The sequence below is a fragment of the Syzygium oleosum genome, unplaced genomic scaffold (genome assembly GCF_021117445.2).
Source record: "Syzygium oleosum isolate NSW1041296 unplaced genomic scaffold, Sole_v2.1 Sole_v2.12, whole genome shotgun sequence".
In the NCBI taxonomy this organism is placed as follows: Eukaryota; Viridiplantae; Streptophyta; class Magnoliopsida; order Myrtales; family Myrtaceae; genus Syzygium; species Syzygium oleosum.
In genome coordinates this window covers 6,766,606-6,779,317 of record NW_026607496.1, presented here as the reverse complement: position 1 = coordinate 6,779,317, position 12,712 = coordinate 6,766,606, and the positions used below count along the sequence as shown (strand labels likewise).

The 12,712-nt window shown below is 41.3% G+C and overlaps 2 protein-coding genes across 2 annotated transcripts; one reads left to right on the top strand and one right to left on the bottom strand.

Moving 5' to 3' along the window:
• Positions 1-2,142: 2,142 nt before the first annotated feature.
• LOC115672316 (metallothionein-like protein type 2) lies at positions 2,143-3,286 on the top strand. The gene is made up of 3 exons (XM_030594100.2): positions 2,143-2,315; positions 2,565-2,645; positions 2,786-3,286. The coding sequence occupies exons 1-3, from the start codon at positions 2,251-2,253 to the stop codon at positions 2,874-2,876; spliced, it is 237 nt and encodes a 78-aa protein (XP_030449960.1). The 5' UTR covers positions 2,143-2,250; the 3' UTR covers positions 2,877-3,286.
• Positions 3,287-4,173: 887 nt separating this feature from the next.
• On the bottom strand, positions 4,174-8,398 carry LOC115672177 (kinesin-like protein KIN-10B). The gene is made up of 13 exons (XM_030593952.2): positions 8,038-8,398; positions 7,729-7,897; positions 6,800-7,193; positions 6,511-6,716; positions 6,138-6,418; positions 5,996-6,059; positions 5,607-5,694; positions 5,107-5,480; positions 4,969-5,015; positions 4,861-4,882; positions 4,708-4,770; positions 4,541-4,579; positions 4,174-4,410 (listed from the first exon to the last, which is right to left on the bottom strand). The coding sequence occupies exons 1-13, from the start codon at positions 8,235-8,237 to the stop codon at positions 4,366-4,368; spliced, it is 1,992 nt and encodes a 663-aa protein (XP_030449812.1). The 5' UTR covers positions 8,238-8,398; the 3' UTR covers positions 4,174-4,365.
• Positions 8,399-12,712: the final 4,314 nt, after the last annotated feature.

The window sequence follows — 12,712 nt, the reverse complement described above, 5'->3', positions numbered from 1 at the left end:
CTTTCCTAAAGTCGGACGGGTCGAGTTCATCCGTGTTCCAACGTGGTGTAGCTTTCAAAGGCCCGACGCTTTCGCACAGACCACGTTCTCACCCTTTTCCTCTCATTTTCCCCCTCTCCCCCCAATTTGATCTCTTAAGGAAAAATGGAAGCCCAAGTTGACGTATCCACCACGTGTTTGTCGGGCTAATTAACACTGCTTATTATTTCGATTTTGTCTCACGAGAAATGAATTATTTGAAATATATTTTCGTAAAAACGATTACTTATATCACTTAAAGTAATTAGTCAATAAAAAAATTGTTACTGACAACAACTTATAGAAGATGAAAATATTTCTTCGTTCATTCATAAGTAAACGATACAAACGATCGTTTTTTAGAAAATATTTTCTCTAAATTCATTCATTTTTTGCGAAACAAATGGAGCCTTAAACTTATAATAACCTCACTCTCCTAAGGAGCTTTGCCTATTTGGAATCCATTTTATGATACAAGCTTAGAGTCTAAACTACTTTTATTTTTAATAATACGTTTTTTTTTTAGTATTTAAGGTTCTTGATATGGAATAACCTGTATCTTTATAGCCTTGTTGATCGATACATAATTTTTTCCTAATACAGTTATGTAATATTTTTCATAATTTTCTAAAGTAAAATTATTATTCTATTATTATTATTTTTATTTAGATGAAAAGTTGGTAAGCATTTTTTTCAAAATGGAGCCATTCAAAGAATATCTCTAACCAAAAATGACTAAACTTTTCTTAAAGAAGTTCAAAATGTTTTGGGAAACTGACACAAATAGTTTCTAAACTTTGTCATAATATACAATGCGGTCCATGAACTTTCAATTTTTTCAATGTGGTCCCTAAATTTTTATTTTGTTCAAGGTGGTCCCTGAATTTTTTGTACATGTTCAAACTAGTCCCTAGACTATATGAAATGTTCAACGTTATCCCTAAACTTAAATTAATGAAATGATACCGCTGAACATTTTCATATAATCTAGAAACTAATTTGAACATGTATCCAAGATTCAGGGACCACCTTGAACAAACTAAAAGCTCAGAGATCGTATTGCACATTAGGCTAAAGTTTAGGGATCACATTAAACAAATTAAAAGTTCATGGACCACGTCACTTATGATAAATTCCAGGGACCGTTTATGTCATTATCCCAAATATTTTAGCCACGGAATCTCGGATCGAAGTAAAAGACGATAGCGAGACACGTTACGCGGCTCCTACTTTATACTCACCGGGAAGGACCTAAATTTTCTCCTCACGGCACATACGGAACAAAATGAATCTAACTTCGCGAGTGAAAAAGACGGAGATCATCGAATCTTCTACGCCGTTTGCGACGCGGGATCGACCGGAAAAATTAATTTACCGGAAGAAATTCACCCCGTAACGGGCGGTGAACTTCATCTGAGCAAGTATGATAGACGGGGCTGATTAGCAACCAAAAAAAAAAACAAAGAAACGAAAAAAACGGTCTTCCCTAAGTATTGGATTAGATGTCTCTTCGAAAAGATAATAAGCAATTTGCCGTATCGGCGAGCCTGTCGAGCTGAGTATCGACAAATTTCGATATCGCGCGAGCGAATTCCGAATAAATTATTGAGTACGAGCCTTGAAAATAGCTTCGGCTCCGTTCCGCGCTAAGACAAGGAGGGGCGAATCTGGCTCTAAGATAAGAAGAGACGGCGCGCCGCGGCTTCGGCTCGGCTCGGTTGGGGGTGGGTCGGCATCTTGCAAGACAATCCAGGCCGTCCAATCGTCCGAACGTCTCGTCATCCAACGGATACGCCGCGCGGAGATGGACCCCGCCCCCCACCAGGAGGAACGCGCGGGGTCTGTCTATCCCCCATCTCGAAACCCGTTAAACAGCGCGGGGCCCACGCGACGCTAATCGTTTTGACGGCCGAGATGAGGTGAAATCATATAGAATCGGGTGCAGGCGATGGTCACTCCCGCGGAGGTAGGGGGGCCCACCGCTCACGGGACATCTTATTTCGGAGCGACGCGCGTGGATGGGATCGAGGGGTAGATATCGCGACACGTGTACGGTGGACACGTCCCCGGGGTGCCCCAACCTCGCGCTATAAATTCGGGCGGCGCTTCGTTCTTGAGAACTCGTTCTGCGCCAAGGAGAAAGTTCAGGATCAACTTCGATACCTTCGTCTTGCCTCCGCGATCTTTCCGAGCTCTCCGGCTGCCTTCTCACCCTTCCACCGCAACCCGAGGATGTCGTGCTGCGGAGGGAACTGTGGCTGCGGCTCTGGCTGCAAGTGCAGCGGCGGCTGCGGAGGGTACGTCTACGTCTCCCTCTGCTGCTCCCTACGTTCGGCGCTCGTCGATGCGCCGATGATTCTTGTTCTACCGCCCTGTTTGATCCTTCAGTGCCTACTGAAAACTTCTTTGAATTGCTGGGTTTTTTTTTTCCCTTTTTTGGGCTTAGTTGTCGTTCGCTTTGTCGAGTCTTGCGATGGGTGACTGGAAAATGAAACGGTGTTGTTTGTGTTGAGTGGATGATGACGATGATGGCGATGGTGATGCAGGTGCAAGATGCATGCGGACCTGAGCTACACCGAGAGGACCACCACTGAGACCCTCGTCATGGGCGTCGCTCCCGAGAAGTCGTACGCGTCTCCTCTTCCCCATTAGACTACGGAAAAAATCGGAACTTCATCGGAGACGTTTCTTTCCACGCAAGCCTCTTGTTTTTTTGGCCTCGAGCCTGAGATCTGTGATTTTGATGCGAATGTTTTACGGCATGCAGATACTTCGAGGGGTCCGAGATGGAGGCCGGAGCCGAGAACGGGTGCAAGTGCGGCTCGAACTGCAGCTGCGACCCATGCAACTGCAAATGAAACGGATCGCGACCTTGAATTCAGCACCGCCGACCCGCCCCCCGACCGAAGGCAGAGACCGAGAGATCGGAACTAATCCTTAGCTTTATGACATGTTGGCGTTTTACTATGTGTCCTTCGCCATGTGGGTCTTTGTCTTGTGTGCTAGAATAAAGCAGCCGCGGCTGGATGTGTGCGACTGCATCCTGAACTCCCCGGTTTAGGGTCTCCCCCCTTTGATGGGGGGGTTGGCTTCAGCCGTGACTGGCTTTGGTGTTGTTTTTCTGCTTTCGTTCTTCCTTCTTTTTTTGTCGTCTCTGTGTAAAGGTCGTGTCCGATCTGGGTGTCTCTGCTTCGGGTGGGTTGGTTTGTGTTGGGGTCAGATAATGAAATGATAAGGCGATTGAAAGCTCTGTTCTTGCGGTCAAAAAGGTCGGCATTCTCTCTTTAAATTCATTGCCCCCCACCCCTCCCCCTGGTATCATGGACAATTTTGACTAATGGGTTACCACAAATATCTTCCCCTCTTCTTAAATTGAAGATTAGTGTGAGGAGACGTAAAGATTAGATTGCAAATCACATGATGTTTTTTGTCGACTTCGGGGAGACTTGAAGTGGACGTCGGGGTGGGGTTTGGGGGGTGAATTATTGGGAAACGAAGGAGGGTCACCTTCAAGTCCGTGGTTCAAACTTGAAACGTCTGCCTAACTTTATCCACGAAGCGTCGCCTAAGTCGGACTTTGTGTCTATCATATCCAATCGCCGAACGCAACCAATTATGTCATACACGGTGCATGCATCTTCCAAAACCGATTTGGCGTGATGCACTGTTTACATCAGATGAGTTGGCTCATTAGATTATTGAAGTCTTGGTTTGTATGTGCTCCTGGTGGAAATCAATTTTCATTTTCATGCCGACATCGTACCGGTTTCATCCGACGGCCGACAGCCAACAAAGCTTATTTTGTTTTATTTTTTATAAGAGCACGATGGGGTAGACAAGCCCCATCTACATGTGCATACGCCTTCGAAACCCTTTGCACTATAAACTGTCATTCTTTTAATTGTTCCTCCCCTTGCAATCTTTTACACGGATTAACGGGAGGGACGGGGACGGGGACGAGATGCCAAAAATGCTTATCGACAATTCACATGATTTGGGTAATGGACGAACGCAACAATGAGAGATCATAGGATCGAATGGGATTGTAAACAACGCACATGATCTGGATAATGGACAAACACAACAATGAGAGATCAAGGATCGAATAGGATATAAACAACGATCTGGATAATGGACGAACACAACAATGAGAGATTCACAGGATCAAGACGCTATTGTTTGTGACATTACATCCTTTCTGATCTCACAATTTATGGATTTTAAAATTCTTGTCAAAGCTTAGACGCAGCTTGTTTACAATCTCCCAAAACAGGGACGAGACAGAGACAACATGTGAGATGATTCAAGCAGAAATGCTCAACAACAGGTTGTTGCCGGTCTTCCGGATCACTCGAACGCATCTCTTGCGACTCTACCAAACATGTTATGAACCTGCAAAAAAATCCGGGGTCACATATAGATTAGTTGATGTCGAAGATCCAGAGAACATCAGAGATTTGTCTTGGACGGAGGTCACATATCTATGTATCTAAATACAAGTTTAGGTGTAACTAAAGTGTACCTGCTTAGAGGAGAGGCCGATCTTCTCCAAGTCATCTAACTGCATTACCCAGAAAAACGTAATGACAAAATAAGTTAGGAGAAGAGTCTTAATTTTCACTGCTATAATCTCCCGCTTACATAAACCGAAAGGGGAAGAAAGTTGACGGAAGAAAGTAGTCTTATTACCGATTTCAGAGGGCTAGAGTCCCTGAGTTCAAGGATATAATCTGCTCTCTTCGGTCCAATGCCCTGTATCATCATTCAAGAGAAAATATCAAAAAGTGTTAACAACACGAAATGTTCATTTTGAAGTGTACCTAATTCCTACTACATGCGTACCTTAATCTCAAGAAGCTCCTCTCTGCAATTGCAACAACCACAACACATGTTCAGTACTCACTGACAAGAATAAATACATGCTCTTAATACAACAGACGGCCGCATTACCTGCTGGCAACATTCAAGACATCGATGAATTCTTTAATAAGACAGGTCTGCAGATCAGATACCGCGTGTTAGTTCCACCACCACAGTACTAAAATGTTGGCAATGAAAGTGAAGCGGTTCTAGGTTATTTCTACTTACCTTCAAGTTAGAGCTGCACTCATTAAATTTATCAAGTGGAGTGACAAAATTTTGGAGCTTGCTTGTGCAGCTCTTGGAAGATGTAACTGGGGTCCGTGGCTCAAATGGCTCGGAGCATGTTACTAGAGCCCTTTGTCCGATGTTTACATCTACTGGGGAGAGTGCTTTTCTTATTGGGCTCTGCCTTGCATTTGCCGTATTGGTAACTCGATATGACTCTGTGAAGTCGACAGACGTTTTGGCTCTCTCTACTGGGGAAAGCACTTTTCCTTGGGGACTCTGCCTGCCACTTTTCGTACCGGTAACTCTAAATGACTCAGTGAAATCGATGGATGTTTTGGCAATAGCGCGGTCGTCCTTTTCAATTGGCTCACCTACATATAATTACAGCCACTTTAAACGATAGCATGAAGCAGATATATCCCATGTATCGAAGATAATCCAAATTCCAGCTTATCTAAATTGACTACAAATAGAAGAATCCTTGAAGACTAGAGTACCTCGGAGGTCTATTCTTGATTCCAAAGTAACTGCATCGAGCACATCTTTCACCTTAATGTCTGTGTGCTCAGGTATATACTGCAGGTTCTGAAATGAACATTGTTTGACTGTTAGAGAAGCCAGTACATCTCCTTGTAAAAGTATACGCATTCTTCGTGATGAGATGCTTCAGATCATAATTGACAAGAAACCACTGTAATCATTGTATTATATCATTATAAATTACTCAAAAATTAAGGGACCAGCAGAAGCATTGAACGCATCACAGTGACAAAGAACAGCGGCATATGTAAGGAAGTCATGCAGAGTAGGTCCTCATTGCTGGTTGGAATTTCATTCTAAGGGACATAATGTCATGTACAAAACAGCCTCTTAACCAACGACATACCTCTGCGTCCCTTTCCTCCAAACCTCCATTATCGAATAAATTTCTGGAGGAGACCGGCAAGATCCTGCATTTATGTGACCATCAGATAAAATTGAAGGAATAGTATGCCGTTCAACACTTTCATTGGCCGTCATGACCTTACCTTCGGGAGACAGAATTATCCTGTCTAGAGCTGACCTTCGTTTTAACAGAAGTATGACGCTCAGCAGTTTTCTTGACAGAAACTGGTGTCTTCAAGGCTCCGACTCTGTTTGCACTCTTTGTTTTGCCTCTTGATTCAAGCCAAGCACGCAGTTTTGCCTCCATGTCAACTTTCAACTTGGGAGTCTCTTGCTTTTGAGCAGAAGGAATGAAGTTAGTGATGTGGCGTGACCGAGCTGCCAAGCTCACAGTATGAACAGATTCTTGGTACTCTCCAGGATTCTATTAATTGAACACCAAACAGAAATGATATTTGTTAAAGATCCAATGGACAATTGCAAATTCTTAAGGGGAGTTCCACACTTGAGTCTTACCAAACATGCAACCATGATGGCACGGCTGGTTCCACCAAGAGAGTCCTGCAGTATTCGAGTCAGCTTGCTCTCTCGATAAGGCACGCGAGGTTTGTTGTTGTTCAGAGCATAAATCACGTTGGATAATGCGAACAGCGATTGGTTTATCTTGCCGCTCTCCTGCATACGGATTCCCTCATTGCAGGTCCTCCTATTATCTTCGTTCCCTGACGAAAGACAATTATATAAAAAAACGTGGGCAAAAATGATCTGCAGTAAACAACTTAACAGTGAGGAAATTAGAAAGTACCGGCTAGATCTATGAGGTTCAACTTTCCGGTGACTACAGCATCAGAACCATCGCCACAAGGTGTGGTGACAGCTATAACGAGTGCACCATGGCTCCTGCTGGAGATGTCATTTAGACCAGTGTGTGCCACTTTGCGCTTCTGGATTCCACTAGCAAACACCTCGTTAAACTCGGACATTGATTGCACATGGACCCACGAGAGTCCCTTCAGGTGGATTTGCCCATCCTTGTCGTCCATAATCACGATTTCCTTCGGTTTCTCTTGCAAAAGGTCATAGCATCTCTCCATGTAGACCTCGTAGTACGAAATCTCTGCAGTGCTTCTCATGGTCTCACACACGGACAGGATCGTGGACATGGCCAACGGCATCAGGCCCGGCAGTTCATCGGTACCCTAAATCATTTATCATTTCGTCAATTCTCTTTCGGCAGAAACGCTAATAGCAGTATTCAAGCGAAGGAAACAATTTCAGTCACCATTAGAGTCCGAATACAACAAGAAGAAAGAGATTCAAAAACCAACAATCCACCCCCCAAACATGCTTATATATGACGACATTCTATTAGTATTCCAAGCAACGGGGCATTCATCATGAGGAACATAGAATTTGCTAGCTCTGCGACTTCTGTTCGCTGCGGAAAACTTTCCCCCCGTCCTTCCTACCAATTCTCCCGAAACCCGACCCGAGACTAATTACATACAAAGTGAAACGAAGTTGAACAACAGAATCATGATCATCCGGACGTTTTGCTCAAAAGCTCAAACTGCATATAAATATGAGCCCATTATTCAATTCAATTTCACCTAACCAGCTTCAGAAGCGCCCAGACTAACTTGGGAACTCAATACTTCCTTCTGTTTTCACGTGAGTCTAAGTCACAATCAAAGCTCAAAAGCTAGAATTTTTTCTCAAAAATACAGTGCCAACCTGCATCGTGTAGGTTTTACCGCTGCCCGTGGCGCCGTAGGCGAACACCGTAGCATTGCACCCATGGAAGACCCCAGCAATCAGGGGCTTCACTTCCCTGTCGAATATCTCCCTCACGTTGTCGTCTTGCTGGCCGAAGAACGAGTCCAACTTATAGCACTCGTTCCGACTGGCGCGCGCACGGCGAACAAAGAAACAAAATCACCCGAAAGAACAAAAACACAAAATCAAAACCCTACGGAGGGACAAAATCGGTCTCGGAGCAGCACAAATTCGAGCACGATCGAGTAAGGGACTTTTTCCACTGACCTAGTGGCTTGGTCCTTGAGATGGACGGTGACCTCGTCGTCGGGGGACGACGATCCGCTCGCACGACGACCGAGTACGGAAACGCATGAGGCGGGTCCGCCGTTCCCCGAGGCGGCAGCGGCGGCCTCGTGAGGGAGGAAAGGGCGGACCCGCACGACCACCCGGACTTTGGAGGGTAAATCCGCGGACGATGCGTCCATTGGAGGCGGGAGATTTGCGGGAAATCTGAAGAAATCGCGAGGCAGAGCAGGAAAATTGAAGGAACAGGACGGAGGCAGAGCAGTTGATGTTGGAGTTCGACCGTTGGGGAGTTTCAGATTTGAACAGGAGGAGTTTGAAAGGGCTTCGGAGGTTGGGCCTCTTTCGTTTGTCGGGGTCCAATGCCCTTCCCGATTTGAATTGTGGACACCCGCAAGAACGCCACGTGGACACAAATTATTGTTTGGGGATTCGGGGATTTAGTTACGCATTTTGAGATCGGTATTATCCGAATTTTAGCGTCTAATTAGCCCCGACACTTGTTAAGCATGTTTAATCGGGGGAATTTTTATTTTTTTTTAACTTTCCAAAGTATTTGTTGCACGTAACGTGAGAAAAATCATCTCGTGGGAACTATTACAAACTTTCCTTATTGGATTATTTAGCGAATGTCCTTAAAATGGTATTTTAATAAAAGGGCTCCATCGATTCCCACTATGAATCGAGGAAACTTTTTAATTTCCAACACACTTTCTCTTTCATAATATTATATTATGGGTAATCAATGCATCCAAACTCAAAACTTTATTTAATTAGATTTCAAGAATTCATCTTTTTTTTTATTTTGTTTGAAAGCGCGATTACTCTTGCATTGTTAATTAAATCTCGACCACGTCGTGAGTTTACCTTCTAATTCCCATGGATAAATTTCTTATGAAGTGGCGGGTAGTTTTACTATGTGCTTAACTATAATTATGTCCCTGTTTTTTGACTTTCTATTTATTTAATGTGGGATCTTTACGGAATGCTTTTTTTTTACATTAAAGAAATATTGACAAATACTTAACAGAACGCTTCATAAAGTGCATAAATGACACTTCCGACTCGAACTTGTAAATAAATATTGATAAATACTTAACAATAGTGAGAAAAAAAATCATTCAAAAACGATTTATAAAATCCATCTAATTATTTTCCAGCAACAATTCAAATCCTTCTTTTCAAAATTTTAGTTTAAAACCGGTGCACTATCCCATGCGTTTAAAAGTACTTTGTCTAATCTAGCTAAATTGTTCAAAAACTTTTTTTGTATACCAATAGAATTTTTGAATGGTATACTTTCTTTGTTCAATTTCATCTTTCGATAAAAAGAATATAATGATCGTTCAATTAAGTATTAACAACTTTAGAAAATATAATAAGAAATAAAATAGATATCTTCAGTAAATTTTTTAGATGAAAATGTGAAAAAAAAAATAAAACTAAACTAGAGCAAAGATATAGAAGGGAAAGGGAAGTTGCAGGGGTAACACCACCGAATAGTCGACGTTCCCTCCTCACTCATAAGGACGATAAGCTTTAGAGAAAAACTCCGGACTTCTATTATTTGTGAATGGATACAAATGAGAGAAATGAGACCCATTTATATACAATTATAGGCCTCACTCGTAAATCTCTCCTAAATCTAATGGTGGGAGATTGCACTCCCCATCTACCAACTATTCACATGAAGACTCTACAATACGATACACCGCCCCCAGGAATATCCTAGAGAACTGATCTTTGATATAGCTATCAAGGATCACCTAGAGGAGGGTGAGTATGTGATTTTAGATAACTTTGATCAATTTTTATAACGGCAATAATTGATCACCAGTAAAGTCTGAATAATGTTTAGATTCTGAGCAGTTTATATAGACAATGTGCTAGTGTGCAGGATAAACAATAGAATAAGAGTTTAGGGATAGAGAAACTGCACACAAGAAGTTATAGTGGTTCGGCGTAGGTCAAGCCTACATCCACTCTCCCACGCTGACAGCCTACCGGCTGGATTTTACTATGTGATCAAAAAGGACTACAAGTTCTGAGTAATATCACTCCGTGAATGATATAACTCTCTATCTCACACAATCACTCTTACAAAATGTCCCTCAAGATCTTGATGTTTGGCTCAGGACAAACAAGTAGTAGAATCGGAGTATGCCTAGACATTAGACTTGTTCATTCTTGATCTTGTTCACTACCTTCTGCTCATCATTAATCTTCTTTTATACTCATCCACTTCCAAACTAACCGTTGAACGGTCTTCAAAGGATCATCTTCCAATATTCACCTTGAATAGATTTGTATAAAATTGATTGGGTAGCCGTTGGTTGACAAAAACTGAATTCCGCTGAATTTGGTCGCTCGTATAACCAGAATCTTGGTTTCCATAAGTAGAGCTTTATCCGTTGTGAGATATATATATACACACACTTGCTTTAATGTTTGATTGTCAATCAATTATATCTTCTTAAGATTGAGTCAATCAAAACTTTCCTTCTGTGAAATCCATGCCATATCACTAACCGTTATGTTCGTTCTGAATAATTTATGGTTCTTACTTCACATTCAGAACTTAAGTCAGTGTGGATCTTCAGTAAGGTCTGAACCTTTCAGAAATAGAGTCTGAAGTTCTTCATCTGCTTAATATAACGTCTAGATGACTTTTTCAGTGAAGTATGAACTTCTCGTTTCGAAAGCCGTAAAGTTTGAAATTTTCTTGCTAGTCCTCGTAAAGTCTGAGCGTCCAGAAAGTTTAGTTCTCTCGAAATAGCCATTTCCAGAATATATCTACATGGATCAAAATACTTCAGAGCACGTGTCAGACTTAACATGAATAGTTTTATCAACTTCAAAATCTATTAGGAAGTTTCTTCAACAATCTCCCCATTTTTTATGGTGACAAAACTTCCATGCAAATTTAAAAAATTTGAAATAGACTTGACAATAAAGTGAGCGTAAATATCTATTAAGCGCATAAGGCATAGAGAATAATTATAAGTGCAAACTTTTAATGTCTGTGTCCTTTTCTTTCTTCGAGTAAGTCCAATAACTTGCATTTTAAAACATGTTATGTCTACATATCAAGTAATATCAACATGCATATTTATAATCTGCATACATTTTCCCCCTTTTTGTCATCAGCAAAAAAAAAAAAGATAATCAAACCATTAAACTGAATAATTCAACCATGTCAGTCACTGAAATAACAAACCAAGTCAAAGTGAATGATCAAATTACACATTCAATTGGTAAATTTTGAAACAAGAAAGCAGTTGAAGCAGGCTATTTTGTGATAGGGGTTTCGAACAAGTTGGAAGTTTTCCAGGATTTGAACAGCTTCCTCAATCTTGGTGGAACACTGACCAACAGCTTTCTCAATATTGGATGAACTGAGAAACTGCTTTCTCAATATTTGCTTTATCTTGTTTTGCTTGAAGGCGAATATTATGATTGTTTCCTCAACAATTGCCTTAAGCTTCTTCATGTCTTCTTTAAGAACAGATTGTTTTTCCTTAATTTACAGCAAAAGTGAGAGTATGGTCCAGTCCTGTGAGATTTGTCCCTAGACATTTTCATGTTCTGTTTGTTCAAATTCAGTCCCTTCCTCGGCCAAAATCTCCGCATGAATATTTGCATGTTTTGCAGCATCATTCTTTTCCACCGTATGTTCAGGATGTTGGAGAGGAGATTGGCCTTCTTTTGTCTCCATAGGAATATTGCCTTATTCTTGTTGCTTCAAACCTGATCCTTTTGGATCTGGTTGTGAAGTCTTTTCAATAGATTCTAACATCCCTGCAACAGGTTCTAAAACTTCTTTTTATTTCTCTGTAGTCTCTTTAACAGCATTATGTCCTTCATCAGTGTTCTCTATTTCATCCTCTTCATTTATGAGAAGGATCTTTCTTCACTTTCTATAAACTTGATAAGGACTTATTGAGAAAGTCTGCTCCTTCTTATTCTCTATTGACTTTGCTTTTTCCCCTCCTTCTCCTTCTCTATTTCCAGCAGTTTGTGCTTCTGACTTTTCACTAATCTTGCCTTCGGATTTACTTCTAGCAATCTCCTTTTCCTTTCTGATATCAATTTGCTTGAAATTCATTTTAGCAATCATTTTCTCCCCAACATACATCAGAGGAACAAATGTTTTGCACAATTCAATAGGAATATCAATTTTGAGATAAATGAAAATCCTGGTGATTAGTACACCATAAGGAAGTTGTCCCTTGTTCTTCTGCAATGTTCTGTACATATGAAGAATTATAATATGAGGGAGAGAGAAAGGAACTTCATTCAGGATTGCCCATATTAGCTTGACCTCAAATTTAAACAGGTCTGTCTTGGATGATGCTTTGGGCCTCAAGCAATTTATGATGATCTTATGTAAGATCATTGTTTTTTTTGTCAAATCAGAATAGGATATGTGTCTTTTTGAACTTCTTGAGAAATTTGGATTTTCTGAGGCTGCCTTGGAAGCTTCTTCTGTACTTACTTCAATTGATGTGAACTTGGTATGCTTTACTCCAATAATATCGGCTAATGTAGTAGCAGACAGATCATACTTTTTATCACATACTATAAAATGAATCCAGTTTGGAGACAAAAAGGAATTATTGGAGTAGAAGTAGGCAGTCAGTTTACCATGTACATGAGC

Coding starts and splice junctions, on each gene's coding strand:
- LOC115672316 (XM_030594100.2), top strand. CDS start 2,251: ATGTCGTGCTGCGGAGGGAACTGTGGCTGCGGCTCTGGCTGCAAGTGC. Junction 2,316..2,564: donor TGCAGCGGCGGCTGCGGAGG/GTACGTCTACGT, acceptor ATGGTGATGCAG/GTGCAAGATGCATGCGGACC. Junction 2,646..2,785: donor GGCGTCGCTCCCGAGAAGTC/GTACGCGTCTCC, acceptor TACGGCATGCAG/ATACTTCGAGGGGTCCGAGA.
- LOC115672177 (XM_030593952.2), bottom strand. CDS start 8,237: ATGGACGCATCGTCCGCGGATTTACCCTCCAAAGTCCGGGTGGTCGTG. Junction 6,060..6,137: donor GATAATTCTGTCTCCCGAAG/GTAAGGTCATGA, acceptor ACATAAATGCAG/GATCTTGCCGGTCTCCTCCA. Junction 4,771..4,860: donor AGGAGCTTCTTGAGATTAAG/GTACGCATGTAG, acceptor ATGATGATACAG/GGCATTGGACCGAAGAGAGC.